General features: G+C 38.4%; 2 protein-coding genes across 2 annotated transcripts in view; both read right to left on the bottom strand.

The window, feature by feature from the left end:
• Positions 1–1,388: 1,388 nt before the first annotated feature.
• On the bottom strand, positions 1,389–3,173 carry hcrt (hypocretin (orexin) neuropeptide precursor). The gene is given in 3 exon segments (XM_057346631.1): positions 1,389–1,687; positions 1,690–1,804; positions 3,107–3,173. Coding segments are annotated over 3 exon segments (474 nt in total). The 5' UTR covers positions 3,167–3,173.
• Positions 3,174–3,892: 719 nt separating this feature from the next.
• plcl5 (phospholipase C like 5) overlaps positions 3,893–17,635 on the bottom strand; it is a 135,526-nt gene continuing 121,783 nt past the window's right edge. Inside the window, exons 24-27 of the mRNA XM_057345470.1 lie at positions 14,821–15,024; positions 12,702–12,777; positions 9,627–9,736; positions 3,893–5,182 (exon numbers count right to left, since the gene is read on the bottom strand). Coding sequence (XP_057201453.1) covers positions 4,988–5,182; positions 9,627–9,736; positions 12,702–12,777; positions 14,821–15,024 — 585 coding nt within the window. The 3' untranslated portion in view covers positions 3,893–4,987. The remainder of the gene's footprint in view (positions 5,183–9,626; positions 9,737–12,701; positions 12,778–14,820; positions 15,025–17,635) is intronic.

Genomic DNA, 17,635 nt, shown 5'->3' with positions numbered 1-17,635 from the left:
ACATATATTACCAGACAAAGGCAACCTCTCACACAACAGACACACAGTGGAATCTCTATAGAGGTAAAATCTGAAAGGAAACATCTCTGGGTCAATGCTTATTGGCAGGGGTGTATGAACAATGCGAAAATGTGTTTTTCCAAAGGCAGCGGGGGTGGGAGCATTAAGGCACGAGTCATGAAAAGCACTTATTATCTCCAAAAAGTGGGTTAGGTTGGGTTAGGTTGTCACATATGAATTGTAAATGTTGGCCAAAACAATTGTATGATTTTGGTTACGTTGTGAATTACATTATTTCATAACAAAATCCATAATATTACTGTCTGAAAATCTAGCATAGTCTAAAATAGGTCTGCAATAGTCTGTGTAATACATCCAGAGACTGTGTTTAATTTATATCCATTTATTTTTTCCTTATTTCTAGATTTAGTTTTTGTCTAATGTCTCCAAAGTTTGTGCTAAAATGTATTTTAATAATAAAATACAATGCTAATAAATAATATGATATAATTACTCAATTAGTCAATATTGTATAATAAATAACACTTTGAAATAAAATCGCCCTAGAAACAAATGTATTGCATGATATAAAATATTACACTATAGGCTATATATACAGTAATACCTTTAAAGAGTATTGCATTTTTCAGTTTGCTGTTAATAAATTGCAGGTTCCCATTTTGAAACATTCAATGTGTGAAACTATATTTTCCTTATTTAAAGAGATAGTTCATTATTAAGCTATGACCTCTTGTCATTTCAAACCTGTATGACTTTCTTTCTTCTGCAGAACACAAAAGAAGATATTTTCAAGAATGTCGGTAACTGAACAACGGTGGTACCCATTGACTTGCATTGGTTTTGTGTCCATACAATAGAAGTGAATGGGTACCGCCTTTGTAGTTTGTTCGGTTACCAACATTCTTCAAAATCTTTTATTTTTATTTTTGGGTGAGCTATCCCTTCAATTGTTTAGTTAGTCTATTCAACACTTCAAAACCATGTATCGACAAACTGAGCATTTTTTGACAAATTTTTACTGGAAGAGAAACTATACCGGTTTCCTCTCAACCTTATATAGCAGTTTATTTTTTACCTTTCATATAGTCTCAAATATTTCCTGACCCCAAAAAACTTTATTATCAGGTCAATGTAATTTTACTATATTTATATCGCCTGCCCTCTGCTGACCACATAAGACACTACACACAACTGAAACCTCCAGTTACTTTTTATAAACTAAGATAATGATACTGCCCTCTCCATGAATATAATAAAATGCCCAACGTTATCAATTGAGTTATTTTTCTTGTCCATTTATTAGTGAGAAAACTAATCACATGTCATTATTATTATAAACATAATTTTGGTGAAAACCCCGACAAGTGTCATCGCTTCTCATTTGCGTCCACATAAACTGTGTCTTCTCGTACCGTGGGGATCAGATATTTCAGAGGGCGCTCCAGGCCGAGGCTCACGGGCGTGCTCGCCGTCACTCCGGCGTGCAAGAGCGACCTGTGCTCGTCGTCCCCGAACCTCTTTCCCATAGTCAGGATTCCCGCCGCTTGATTCCGCGAACCATGCAGGAGCTGCTGCAGGCGGGCTTGGACGCGTCTCTCGCCCACCTTGCGTTTACCGAGTGTAAGAATCCCGGCAGCGGCGTCGTTGTTTAAACGGCTGAAATTTGTCCCGCGCGGCATAACAGCTCGTAGAGTTTACACGACCTGGACCCTCGCGCACAACAGGTGGCCACGCCCCCCGCTTCACGCGCCAGCAGCGCTATGAGCAGCAGTAGCTGAAATTTCTGTTATAGAGAGGAATAAAATGGTGAAAGTTGATACATGACTATGAGACATAAAATCTTTCAATAATTACGAAGCATAATGACGCAACTGTTTGTTTGTGTTCGTTTATATTATTTTATAAATTCCTACATTCGTATTGTTCCTTTAGCAAGTGACTTACAAATAGGATTTAAAGGGATAGTTCACACAAAAATGAAAATTCTGTCATGAATTACTCTCTCTCTAGTGGTTCCAAACTTGTTTACATTTCTTTGTTTGGTTGAACAAAGAGAAAAATATTTGGATGAATGCTTGTAACCAAACAGTTCTTGGCTACCCCATTGACTACCATAGAGGGAAAATGACAAAAGTGCCCCAGAACTGTTTGCTGTCCTACATTCTTAAACATATCTTATTTTGTGTTCAACAGAACAAGAAAATTATAAAGTAATTTTTCCCACTATTGCAGTCAATGGGATCCAAGAACTGTTTGGTTACACGCATTCTTCCAAATATCTTTCTCTGTTTATACAGATTTGGAACAACTCGAAGGTGGGTAAATGATTACAGAATTGTTATTTTTGGGTGAACTATCCCTTTAAAATTTTGTCCTAGGACAATGATAACACTAATCTACACTAATCTTCCTGTGGCTTAGTGGTAACAGCATGGCACTAACAATGCAAAGGTCATGGGTTCGATCCCAGGGGATTTCACATAGTCAGAAACAAAATGTATAATACAATGCAATGTAAGTCGCTTTGGATAAAAGCGTCTGCCAAATGCGTAAATGTAAATGTTATCCCTGCATGAGATACAATGAAAAATACAAAATATTTAGTCAACCTTGTTTATTTCAAAAGTTCTGAGTAATAATCATTACGAGCCAACAGATGTTGAACCAATACTAACTTGGATAATAGTAAGTATTTTTAGAAAAATAAATGTTTTTCTGACTTTCACAGTTAACCTTTAATTAAATTTGCTTTCTGTTTAGTTTACTGACAGTTTGAAGCAATTTTGAAAGGTTAATTTATGAATAAAGCTAAACACCTGATTGTATAATTTTGTGTTAAAATTCATTATAATTGCAAATCAGATTGTATTGCCAGATGCACCCTTAATACCATTACATTTAGCCTATGCTTTTATCCAAAGCGACTTACAAGAATTAGAAAACGATAGTGTAATACATCATAGGGAGGCAATAATACAATAAGTATTTCTGCCAGGTGGCGAAGCTTACATGATTTTTGTCTCACAAAATTGTTTACAATTATTGCTAAAGAGAAAACTACCTGACAGTCTCTTATTGGTCTTACCTTGGCTGTGCAGTCCATGCGCTTGACTTCTGTCCCAGTCTTGTTGTAGACAAATGGCATATGGCTGGTGGACTTACTCCTCTTACTCCAGTGAGCTCGGATCACTGTTTTTATACTCTCCTCTTTACTCTAAGGTTAATTATAACCATGAAATGACTGACAAAGGAGACCCACATGACCCAAAAAACCACGTTTCTCATGAGGCTGGATTATGATATTATCATTAACGGTATCTAGGATTGCCGTATCCAGGTATTTGAATAGAGTTCTTCAAGACTATTGTGAATGGCCAGACAAAGCTTCATTAGCAAATGCCAACAGAATGAGTGTATGAGAAGGCCTCAATGTAACTTGCCGAAAAGATGACGACGGAGCGCAAAAAGACTGAATGGGACAAGATGGCTTTATTTGAAGGTCACCGTGCAGTCGGAGTTAATGATGGCCCAGTTTACACCACAAGATGGGCTCATTAATGCGGCTTGCATTATGTGTTATGGATTGCGTGAATAATGAGTAATTCTCATCGCATTACAAAAATAATATGTTTGGTGGTTGTGAACGGGTCACAGGAAATGGAAGTACATCTTGCAAAGACAACTACAAGAGACTTCCAATAGCCTACATGGAGGAATTTAAAACTTAATAAAAAACATACATCTGGCATGTCAACGCAAATATAAGTGCTATCATAAAACTCCCTGTAGTTGTTTTTGCCCTCAAAACTAAATATGACTTATAACAAAACAGATGCAGTGTATAAAAATGACTTGGACACATTTCTGATGTCATTCGGCTTTTATGTAACATCCAAATGTTATTTGACAATAATATGACAGTAAATACCCAAACAATATTTCCCACCCTCATCCCCAAGCATTCACATTTCCTGTTCCTATGAACAACGTCTACAGAATGACACCTGTCGATGGAATCTGCAAATATAAAATAACCTCCATTTTACTGAACACCTACCCACAATATTAACAGCAGTAATAACAATATTCGGAATATTCATAAACAGTGTGTATTATTGGGTGTGAGGTGTTCGTAATGAGATGGTAAAGTGTCCTTTACAGTTTTTAAACGATTCTTTACTTATTGAAATATTTATTTGCTTGAAAGATCAGCTGAGATCTATGTATTCCCAGAGGTTCTCCCAGTTGAGTTGGTCTAAATGGGACATTCCAGTTTCCAGTTTAGCAACAAGATACATATTTTCCTTATTCCAAATACATCATGTACGCATCACACATACATACGCGCACGCACGCACGCACACACTAGATACCCCTAGACAACTGCCCCTTTCAAGACAAAGCTGATGGATTTTAGATGAGCCAGATCTAAAATAATAAAATGTGCAGAGGGGCCAGCAGGGGGAGTAAGAGAGCTCACCAAGTCTTGAGATCAATTATGTTTATCTATTGTTGCCTGTCTTTATTAATGCCTTTCTTCACATTTACATTGTTTTTCTTTATTTTGTTTCCTGAAGTTTTAACTGAGAGCTCAAAGTGCTTTACTTATCAGTGAAGTATTACTTTATGTCTGGCAAGGTTAAAAACTACTCAATTGTTGAATATAATTGAGTTTGGGCCTTGTATTTGACTAGCAGATGTCTGATCTGATAGCCTGACGCATTCACAGTTTCTAGAGCAGCCGGACCCCTACAATCCATCACAATCCTAAAAACTTCATGGTGGGGAAGCAAATTTAAGACCTGATGCATCACACAGCTGGGAAGCAGCAAAGCACACAGAATGAGACCATCTCCCGTGTCATTAAACATCTTGACCCACCTGACTCTCTTAACCTGAGACCACCTGCTTCCCAAATACAGATAAACAGAGAAAACCACACATACACTCTCTCTCTTTCTGTGTCTCAGTGCAGGGTGGTGTTGTCGGTCTCATTCTCATGGATGGTGTGGAGGGGGCGTGGGTGGGGCGGCAGCAGGGGCGAGGCAGGGGAAGTTGAGGCTCCGTTCTTGGCTAGGCCACACGAGTGAGCAGCACAGTGAATCTGTCGCAAAGTGTCCAGTGCTTCTCCTTTCGCGTGCTTTAAAAGGTCCGCTTGGCCCTAAGAGAAGGAAGAAGAGAGGTTTAACTAACATCAATGCTCTCAGCTAGGTGCACGTTAAGAAAGTCATGCAACTCGCAAGAATTCCAGTTGTTTCTGCAAAAACCGAAAAAGCCAGACTATTTATGACTTATTATGTCAAGTTGATAAAGTCATGAAATGTAAGTTGCTATCGTCTTTTTTCCTATCTTGATGTATATTTGAGTGAAACGGCTTCTGAAATGAGAAGAAACGTAGGCAGGACTAGATTGGACATTTGCTAACAAAATGGAGGCAGATTTGAATCTTTTCAGCGACATGTTGCTATAGGGGAGGGGCAGAAATGAGTCCCTGATAGCTCCGCCCCACGTTAAACTCATGACAGGAAGAGAAGTTATTTCAAGGGGGATTTACGTTTTTTGATTAAAGATCATGAATACACATGAATTAAAAAAAATCAACTGCACAGATAAATCACTTATCACAAAATGCAATATTCCATGGAAAAACATTTTGATTTCACGGTGACTTTTTTAAAATCAAAATGAACAGCGATTGTAATTCTAATGTAACTTAATAATGATAAAAAAATGACACGAGGATGAGTAAATGATGACAGAATTTTCATTTTGGGCTGAACTAATAATCCAGTCTAGAGGTCACAAATGCATACAGTAAACTACCTTTTCTGCATCAGGAATGGATGGAAAATCAGGAGGGGCACTGACCAAACTGGCAGGACGAGATGTGCCAATAAATTTGAAACAAATATTTCATAACCCCCTTTAAGACTGCAGTACGATTAAAAATAAAATAATGAGGATTAGTCTGTTTCTTTTACCACAACATGCAGTGCATTAATCCAGCCTGCAGGGTTCAGTCTAACACAAGATAACAGACTGCACAGAACTGGCAGCACTGCATGTACAACCACAGGATTGGGTAGATCAGGCAGCCATAAATCACCACACTCTCCTTCATCTCGCACTCTCTCTCTATCTGGAAACATCCCATAGGAAAACATATGAAGGGGACAGTCGAGTGGTAGAGGACGGGAGGAGGGAGAGGTATCGGTCAGTGTCCCTGAAAAGAGTGCCAGGAAATGTAAAATCGTTTTATGTACAGTATATGTGTTGAAGGTACATTTTGAAGGTAACTTGTATACGCTAATACAAAAGCCGCATAATTTCCAAATCACACACACACATCTGTTTCTATTGTGATGGGGACTTTCCACTGACCTCCTTTCTTTCTATACTGAGCTAATGATATTTTTTAACCTTGTTTCTTGATTGCTGTAAATCTGAACTTTATACATTCATTCTCTTCTCTTTGTGTACTTGCTATAGCCAAAACATTAAAGAATTCAATTTTATTTTCTTACAAACTCAAAACAAGTTCGTTCACACAAAGCCACTGCTTGTCAGCATCATTTATGATGCATACATACAGGCAGGCATGGTGGAGAACTGCGTCATGTGGTCACTGAGCGTTCCTAATGGAAGACAAGAGTGAAACAGACAAACTAATTTAACTCAATGTGACGACAACTCCCAAGGTGAGCCCTGCAGCATCAGCTGCACTGCGTTATTCCTGCTCAGACTGCAGTCATGCACCTTAACCTGCCTGATCTGAAATAGACAGATGTGAGGAATTTTGGCAACTGGATGATTTTTCTGCATCCACTCCAGAACGTGCATCCTTTGAGAACACCTGCAGAGCCAGAGAAACTCCTTGACCTGGATAGAGGAGTCTTTTGCCATAAATAAATGATATATTTTCAAATGGATGAATTATGCATATGGGCATGACGCATATAGACTCTTAGGCTGAGGGTAGATGAGAGGCCATGACAACTGCAGAGAGACATGGTGGAACATACTTTATACAGTTTGGATGAAGTGTTTCCGCGTATCGGCCGGGTGAGAGTTTGATGTCATTTCCTGGATTGAGTCGGGACCATAGACTGTATAAAATATGGACGTATAGTGTCCGTGACGTCACCCGTAGGTTTGTGAAGAGTAAAAATGAAGCCTAAAGTAGGCGGAGCCGGTCGTCGCCATCTTGGCATCCTGTCATCGCACGTCACTCCCGGATAATCGTAAATGGGCAAAGAGGCGGGACGTGGTTGGAACTGAGGCGCCCGGTTGGCTGAAACCACTTGTCACTCAAGTGGCCACGCAACTATTTTGCAGAATTTTAAGGCTTAATATAAGTTAAACGGGTGAGTTATAAAAAAAAATCACCCTCCTCACAGTTGTCATGAAGGGTAAAATGACCTATATAGACCAAAATAATTTTTTGTACCAGGCTGTAAACATGTTTTTTTTGTGCTGTAAAGTTGGCCATTTTAACATGGGGCTCAATGAGATTCTGCTCTGTTTTGGAGCCAGCCTCTAGCGGCCAGTCGATGAATTGCAGTTTTAGTCACTTCTGTGTTGGTTTCACGAGAGAGACCGGAAGATTGCCCCTTGGTCGGGACTTGTCAAACTCGGCCAAATGTGTTCAAGCTGTAGATGGGCCAAACTGCTCTCCCAGTACAATGAAAGCACTGAAAAAGACCTTTGAAAGGGCATGTGCTCAAGACTTTCTGATCGGCCGTGAACGCCTTGGGCATCAAAAAAGGGCACTTTGGGCAGGGGAAGTTGCTCGAGCACCCTCCAGCCCCCTCTTTGTACGTGCCTGGTATTCATGTTTTAGTCTGAAATTGATCGCTTTAGTATTTTCAAGTAAATGAACCCATGCACACTGGCCACACAAATAGGTCTGTGTAAGATACACTTTCCATGGCGTTTTAGGCCTCTTTAGTGCTTTAGTCTTGAGTCATCTGATTTAATTAAGACTTAATACAACCCACACCCCCCCCCACACACCTGTGCTGCGTACCTGATCTTCAGTGACACACAAACCTGCTTTCAAAATAAGAGTCGATTCTAAACTGACCCCCAACACACAACAATCTACACAAAGATCTTCAATCCTCGTCCTGTAAACATTCATCAAGAACAAATCACCACTGACACCAGTCTGTAATGTTGTTCAGCAATATCCCACAAGACAAAATACTATAGTACATACTGTAGTACATACTTCAGTTTTTAACACTACACTAAACGTTTGATCAGAATACACCCAACAGAACATTTAAAACAATCAAAATGTTAAGCGAATATCTTTAATATTTTATTATATATGTAAGATTAAAAACAATAATAGTACTAAATAAATTAGAAAGTGGAAGTGCTCTGGACCACTGTTTACACCTTGCGAAGTGGTCTATAGTATACTGTACCAATTATAGTATACCATAGTATCATTTCTATAATACTCTATAGTACACTACAGTATGCTACAGTTTACTATAGAACTGAAAATACAATATCTATTTTTTTCATGTCAGATGATGCTTTAACACCATGAGATCTCCTAATCTTGGTTAGTCTTCCCTCTGTGAGCTTTTTATCTTTGTTTACATTAGTACGGACACAAATCAATCTGTTACAAAACATGGCAGTTTAGCGAATCTTATCTGATCATAAACACCATAAATATACGTGCCTCCAGAGAGAGAGAGAGAGAGAGAGAGAGAGAGAAAGAGTGAGATAAAAGTTAGAGACTTTACTGTATGGGGAAAGAGATGCAAAAAAAGAAAGAAAAGCGAGATCTTTTATGTCATAACAAGTTAACAAGACTACACATCAAATTATCTGATGATGTTGTTAGCAACCTGCACAAATTAATTACCATAGTATTGAGAGGTAAATGGGGCCGGCTTGAAGGCCTCTGGGCGTCACTGCTGATTAATTCCCTCCTTTACCTGCTATATATTAGCTGACAGCTGTTATTGAGAAGCTTCCAAATGCTGCATACTAAACCACGCTTGGTACCAATCTATGAGCACTTTTCCACCATCGCGCCGAACCGTTCTAAGCACAGTCTGAAATGGTTACAGTTATGTTTCCACGTGAGCCTAGTTCGACACGGCACGATTACAAACTGTTCTCGGCTCGGAATCGCGTTAATGAATGCTCGCAGAGGCGTTTTAGCTCAGTCTCTTTTGTTACCAAGGCAGCGCGTGATGCGTTTGTGTTTAAATGTAAAAAAATTCCGTTATCAGCCCTGCGTTGGAAAATGAAACCATTTACGTACGGCTGGCATGGATCGGCATGGAGTGGAATGATTAAGCAACACGAACGATTTGGAACGATGGTGGAAAAGCGCTCTGTGAGGTAAAAAAGCACAGGTAATAAAGATCCAATACTGAGAACTATACCATATTTGGCAACACATTTTTTATGCATTTGTCCACATTCAACATCTTCAAATTCCTCAAAAAATGATTGCTGAATGTATTACCAAATAAGGCTGGCGTTTCAGCGTCACCCTCATGATTCATGTTTAGCATGAAGACATGTCATGTTGTAAGAAGCCAATCTATTTCTGGCTAGATGGGTGACATACAAACCTTCAGCACAGTGATGTTCCAAGCGTAACTCTCCATGGCTTTCTGCAACTTTCTTCCTTTCAGGCCTTCTCTTGCCCCGATCCGATGCAGATCCTCGTGAAAGTCCAACCCTGTGGAAACAGCCACTGTTAAAGCCACATTTCACTCCTAGCCAGTGCAACATGAACCTGAAGATGGTTGTTTTTTATATTAAAAAGCGGTTTTATTCTGACAAGTTGCCACGGGGCAATCAAATCAAAATGGTGTGACTCACTCAATATATGATTCAGAACAGACATTCACAGAGATTAGAATATATGGATGGACAGATAAGATGGACGGATGAGAGAGTACAGATAGATGAATAAATGGAAAAGCAGCATGTGCGTGTGGATGTTTGGATATATAAATGAACACGAAGCCATAATTTGTACAGTAGTCCTTGAGTCACTAAAGTAGAACAGCGTGTATCATGCTGCAATCCATCAAATCGATGTTTTCAAAGCACAAAATATACATAAATAAGTGCAAAAGCAGTCAATCCCTCACTGAAATAGCACTGTGCCAATACAATAATGCATCAGATGACAATGTACTGTGTGTACCAATGTATTTAGATGCTTAAATTGTTCTTCAATGAACCCATTGGTACTACCATGTTACATGTTGACAACACCATGATACTTATAGGGAACATTTCCAAAAACATCAGCGTTCACCGTGTATGTCCATAAACACTGGTGTGCTGTCTAAACGTTGGTGCCATTTTTATTAGCAACTTTCCAACAAATATCTAAATCTAATGTGTTTACCTTAAAGGGATAGTTCACCCAAAATCAAAATTCTTTCATTATGTACTCACCTTCCTGTCAATCCAAACCTGTATGACTTTCTTCTGCAGAACACAAAATATGTTTTGAAGAATGCTGGTAACCAAACATCACTGGCTTCTATTGACTTATATGGGCAAAAAACGCTTGCGACATTTCTCAAAATATCTTTTGTGGTCCACAGATGAAAGAGTCATGTACAGGTGTTGAACGACAAGATGAAGAATAAATAATGACTTTTTTAATTGAATGATGCCATTTAATAAAAAAGCAAAACACTTTTAATCTGTGTCACAATGGTCTCTCTGTAAACCGTAAAACTAGTTTCCCACATTCTGTTTCCTTTGACCTTTAACTCATTTTCACACTCCCTCTAAAAAAAACACCCACATGTGACACAGGAATGTGTCCTAAACTCAATGCTCGATGTGTGCCTCAACTGGACAGAGCTATGCTGGTTCTCAACAATTCAGACATATGGTGTCTGGGCACTAAAGTCTGGAGGTGTCAAAATGTTCACAACCCCTGCCCTCTTCACCCCTCTCCCAGCTGGGATTCAGTCCAAGTCTTCTGATCTCCACAGCCGAAGCCAATATGTACCAAGTGCCAACAGACACTGCACCCTCAAAGCATGCAGCTCATACACACACTTATATCATCTGTAGTTACTCAACACTTGCATTATTTTCTTCAGTCCCTGTGGCTTCGGCGGCAAATGAGGACAGTTGTACTTACTCCAAGTTTATCGGCTTACTGTGTCACTTCTGACAGCACGGTTATCAAAATAAGTTCATCGGAAACTGCACATCTTCAAGGTCATGCGAAATTAGGAGCCCAAGGAGGGGACAGAACAGAAAACTAGCCTAATGAAAAAAGCAATATGGATGCAAATAACAACAGATGCATGCATCAATTCCACACAGTTCCTTAATGTGGTTGCTATGGCGATGTAAACATATGATGAATGACTGGCTCCTGAATGGATGATTGGATGTGACATGTTGTCGTGTGGAGCGGAGTCTGAGGTGTTATGATGAGGGCAGAGAAAAAAACAGGGATAAAAAATAGGATTAGGAGAAACAAGGATTAAAGGATGAAAGAAACAGGATTGAGTGACTGTGAGTTACACAAGTATTCAAAAGCTCGCTCAAAGAGCAAATGATACAATATGTGACTCATTCCAAACTATTAACTGCATGCAGAAGATTTTAATGAATATCAACTGAATGGATGTATTCAGTTATATATACATATGAGGATTTATGTGACTATACTCTGTAACCCTGTTTTGAGGGTTAAAGGAGTAGTTCACCTCAAAAAGAAAATTCTGTCACCATTTACGCACCTCCTTGTCATTTCAAACCTGTATGACTTCTTTTCTTCAGCAAAACACAAAAGAAGCTGTTTAAAAAAATATTGGTAACCAAAAACCGTTGGCCCCCATTCACTTCTATTGTATGGACAGCCATACAATATGTTTCCATGCTTACAAAACCATGGGACACAAGAATCATGTGAGCAAAAATGGTTATTTGTACTTCTCGGTTCTTCCTTTCTGTCTTTCACTCCATCACAATGATCATAATCACATTTAATTAGCAGAGCCGGACCGAAGTGTTTATTAGAATGGAGAGGAGCTGGACAAGCCTACCGGCACTTTTAACTCTCTCTCTCTCTCTCTCTGTGTCAAAGAGCTGCCCCCTCCCTTCACCCTGTTAATTAAGGGTCCGATCAACAGCTGTGACACTCAGCTGGACAAGTCCAGATCTGAATGAGGGAAAGACGGAGAGAATGTGAGAGACTGTGAGTGAAACGTGTTTATTTTTGAGTGAAAACCAGTGAGAGCGAGAAGGTCATTAGCAGAGGCATGATTCAACAGCGCAAAATAGATGGACAGAGGTGGAAGAACAGAAGATGAGAAAGAGGAGTGGGCGAGGAGACGGCGCTATAGCAAAGCCAACCTTGGTTATTTACTGATACTCTCTCTCACTCTATAGCTGAATTCTCAGTTAAATGGACAGTTCATACAAAAATTAACCTGACAGTGAAAGGTCAAGACAATGTTCATTAAGTAAAAAAAGCACTGCGGTCAGATTTTTTACTCGCTCGCTCCCTCGCATGCCTTCCTTTATTAATCAATCCTTCTTCCAAAACATACATCAAAACACAACCATGCAGTATGTAGCTCCAATTAACTTCAGCTACCAAAATCATTTGAAACAAGTTTGCAGAGTGTACAGTACACGGTATGGTAGTATAGCTGTACCTGCTCGCTGTGCTTGTGTGAGTTTGGAGTACACGCCATCGGCTGATTCGATCAGCGTGCGACTCGTCTGGATCATCTGTAACCAACAACAGGAAACAGGAAGTCAGGTCTCAACAGGAAGTAAGACTTCCAGATCAGGCATGCCCTCCCCAGAGAAACTCAATCTCACAAGCATATACAGTACGTGCACTAAGTAATAAGCTGTATCGACTGAAGAGCGATTGAGTTTCATTACATTGGCTAGACAAGACAGTAAATGTACATCCCGCTATAAAGACATGCGCATGGAAGCCGTTGCTCATTCTGTTATTGCTAATAGGACAAACACACTATATGAAAAGTTTGGTTCCAAAAATTCAGTTTTTAAAAATTTTCAAAAATCATGTTTTTATTGTGTTAGTTAGCTGTATTTTTTGAGTTATTATGGCTTAAATCAAAACAAACCAACTGCAGTTTGATTAATTTGATGAAACAGTTTTTGATTAATTGGAGTGCATAATAAAAAAAACATGATTTTTGAAAAATGTTAGTACCAAATATTAATATATAGTTATATAGGATATGCAAATGTTAAAGGAACAGTTCACCCCAAAAAATACATCGACTCACCATTCCAAACCTGTATGAAAATAGTTTTTAATGGGTATCGGTTTGCTTTGTTGGTAAAGTTCAATATACTATTTCTAGGTACGTGTTTAGGGATAGTTCACCCAAAAATATAAATTCTGTCATCATTGACTCACCTTCGAGTTGTTCCAAATTTGTATAAATTCCTTTGTTATGATGAACACAGAGAAAGATAATTGGAAGAATGCTTGTAACTAAACAGTTCTTGGACCCCATTGACTACCATAGTAGGAACAATTACTTTATATTTCTTTGATCTGTTGAACACAAAAGAAGATATTTTGTAGAAAGTAGGAAAGCAAACAGTTCTGAGGCACTTTTCACTACCATTGTCATTTTTCCTACTATGGTAGTCAATGGTGTACAAGCATTCGTCCAAATATCTTTCTCTGTGTTGAACCAAACAAATTTATTTAACATTTACATAACATTTATACAGGTTTGGAACAACTAGAGAGTGAGTAATTCATGCCAGAATTTTCATTTTTGGGGGAACTATCCCTTTAAGTAAAATTATCAGTTTTGTTTCATTCTGTGAACTAGCAACAACATTTTTCCCAAATTCCAAATGAAAATTTTATTTGCATGTTTTTAAAACGAGACAAACTGGTCAACATAACAAAAAGATGCAATGTTTGCAGCTCTTCAATACTGCAAAGAAAACAAGTTCATCTTCATGTTTAAACTACACATATGATGGAACAAGCCAAAATTTTTCATAAATTTCGTGTGCCTTGGTATTCTCTCAGTCTTTCACATTGCTGTAAGTTGACTTATGTCATTCCTGAGGTTTGCGTCTGTTGAAATTCAAGAGACACTGGAAAGTTTCAAAAGTGGAAAATCTAAGATATCTTTTCTGGGCTTGGGAAGCTGACATTAAAACACATTAAGACACAAAACACACCCACTCATCCTCCCAGTACATCATGCACTCATTATATATGAGCATGTCTACTCAAATCAAAACGCAATAGAGCGATGAAGAGCAAAAGCCACGGCAAGGTCTGACAGAGCAGCTTTAGAGGGCATGATGCCACTCCAAACACACAATAATCATTCACAAAATCATTCACTACATCTGTTGAGTAAAGATTCATTATATGGAAAGAAAAAAAAAACAAGAAAGAGCTGAGCATGTTCTATAGACAGTTTCATTGGATGCACGCATATGGCCCTAAGTTAACTTCCGGTATGCGTTTGGTTATAATATAACAATTTATATGTAATTTCTATTTCTATTCATATTAATATATTTTTATTAAAATTAATAGAACAATTTATTGTATATGTAATTTTTATTAATAGTAATTCATATTCATATTTTATTGAAAATGAATTGTGTCAAATCAAAATCAAAACTACTCAACAACAGTTATTGATTTTTTGCGGAGGTCTACCGGAAAGTAAGTTTGGGCCACATAACGTTTATGTTGTTACCATTAAAACCATCTATAATATACCGATAGCACTGCGCTACAGAATGTTACCATACCGTGTCATAAGCGGTGAGCACTTTACGCAGCAGCTCTGGAACGGGGCCCTGAGCTTCCATGATGGGGTAGGCCTCGCTCAGATCTAACGTCACGTGTAGCGTTCGCTCGCTGTTCATCAACCAGGACGACACCGTCAAGATACACTGCTTCATGTTAGCTGCCGGAGTCAAGCCGCAAAGCTCCTTGAAAGACACCATTGCATTCTGTGAAAAATATTAACAGAGGAATTTAGCTCAGGTGAAGTGACCTTTGTGAAGAGTGTAGGTTGGTTTTGATTGGATGCACATTCAATATAAATGCGAGGCACGTATCAAGTCTAGCTGACTTTTTGCTTCTTACTGCTAACCTTCCTGAAGACTGGTAACAGTGGTACAATAATAGCATCAGGAGAATTGTGCCGACTTTTGCCAATAAAGTGCAAACTAAAAGCCTGACATAGAAAAGATGAACAAATTACACTGATTTAAATATGCTTAATACAGAGAAGTTTAGCTGTCCCATAACATTTTTAAACTCTCACAAAACTTGTTTTTGGGCATGATGAAGTCTGATGTTGTGTTTGTGTATTTGCATCACAAGCTTATAAAGTAAACACCTGAGGGGATTTGATTCATGAGTAAGAGGGTGGAAATTAAATTTACATGTAGTGCCATTACAAATCTATTTTTCGGTTTGGGGACGTCCCCACTAGACGCAATATGATTTGCTATTCTCTTGGGACATTTTGAAAGTATCAAAACATGCCACCCCACACATATACACACTCCCACTTATCTTATAGGTAAGATGAGCTGCTTGACTTGCTTAAACATAAAAGCTGTTTAAGAACCAACCTGGACAATTTGTTCATATAAGAATGCTACCGCTACAGAGACACAAATAAACTGCGGCCTCTCTATTATTTTGTCCAATACACTTTCTTTTTTCTCTATTCATCATTCATTTTCTAGTTTAATGACCTCTTCGCTCCATGATCTAAATACCATAATTGAATTCACACAGAAGCGGCGATGCCGAGGCCAGGAGAGCGCGGGAATGAGCTGCTTCCGGCACGCGCTCAGATAATGTGTTCCAGACACTTCGTCCTGTGTTTGTGAAAGGGCTGTTTGAGATAGATCAGGAAGAGAAGGGTCATGCTAACTGAGGACTAATAGGACTAATCCCCAAAACAGTAAAAAATAGCAAAATGTGATACTAGATTTGGATACTAGTAAATCATTGAAAATAACAGATTTCCCTAATTCCACTGACAGACATCCACAAAGCTCTACAGTATACTTTTATTGTCAACAATTATCTACTTTGCTTTCAGTGTTATTTTTCTAAAACGTTTAGTAGAAACATTGGTGAGCTATAATGGTGCGTTCTCTGAGTAATAAACAGCTCTTCAGGGAGAGCACCTGTAAGTTAGAAGCAGAAGTACATTATCATGAAACCCTACAGATGCTTTTACACAGAGTCAGCATTGATTTATTACTCTTGTTCAGTCATAAATCTGTCGCAGTCCAGCCATGAAACACTCATATTTACCCATTAAATATTGCCATACGAAACTAATTCATCCACTTATACACATTGCTGTTTAGACAGAATTATGTAGCTCTTTCTACAAGAGGCATGTTATGTTTGTCCAAAGTGCTAAGTTATGTTTTAAAGTGTGCATGTCTTACTTTCTGAAAGATCACCTGCTTGTGATAGCATTAAATATTAAGAATTAAACATTTAGCATTTGCACACGAGCCACAATTTTAACTGGCTTTGTGAGACTAAAGTAGTTCATGATCCGATTTAATCCATGATCTAATTATCTGCTTGTTGTGTGTGTGTGTGTTAAAGTTCTTTCTTTAGTGTGACATTGCGGCTGCAGCGGGGTGACAGATCACTCTACACGACTGCACTTCCTGTGGGATTTCTGTGACACCATGGAGACTATAAAGACCATTCTGTTTGACTATATGAAGGAGGGTGGGGGTGAGAAAGTGACAAATACAAGAGTGAAAGAAAGCAGCAGAAATGTAGATGTTGTAAAAACATCAATTTGTGTGATTATTTCTCGTACATAATGAACTTTTAAAAAAAAGTTAAAGTTGGAAATAAAAAATCAATATAAAACACACACACACACGTTTAATCTCTTCAGCTCTGGTGTATTTCGCATTTTTACATGGATTTAAAAGAGTGCCCTCCCACAAACATTGGAGCAAATAGATAGATTTTACAGAAAACCCTTGAAATTTGATCAATTTTACATTTATTCTGTGTTGTGTTACTCTAAAGTGTTAGATTGGTGAAATATACAGTGATATTCTTGAGTGAGAGATCTCATTTCATCAATGTTTTGTGAGTTTGTGAGGAAGGGGGTTTTGGGAAGATGAATTCAGACCTTATGTCCTTTGATGCAAATTAGTTGGGACTGGTAAGAAAGCTGGTATTTACTTTCATCATTTTATTTTCATGTATAAAACTAGCTACATTTTATGCTAGTTTATTTGATTTCAGATAATAGTTTAGCAAATCTCAAATCTCAGTCACAACGAAAAACTTATTTTTGTGTCTAGTGCTTCAAAACAATATCATACTACCCCATTGTTCACAAGTGGTAAAATGTTACACATGTATAAAATCACCTCATGCTGTATACATTAAGCTGCTCTGCTCTCCTCATTGTCAAATTCAACATGAGGTAAAAAAACATAACACATAACGCATTAAAAACCTACACACACTCTGGAGTGTCTCAACGGCTTTCTTTATGCATTTCCTGTTTACAAGCTTTAGGGTAAAGCCCATTGCACATTGAGTCCGAAATTTGCA

Source organism: Triplophysa rosa, linkage group LG11 (assembly GCF_024868665.1).
Source record: "Triplophysa rosa linkage group LG11, Trosa_1v2, whole genome shotgun sequence".
Taxonomy (NCBI): domain Eukaryota; kingdom Metazoa; phylum Chordata; class Actinopteri; order Cypriniformes; family Nemacheilidae; genus Triplophysa; species Triplophysa rosa.
This window is presented reverse-complemented; position numbering and strand designations above follow the sequence as displayed.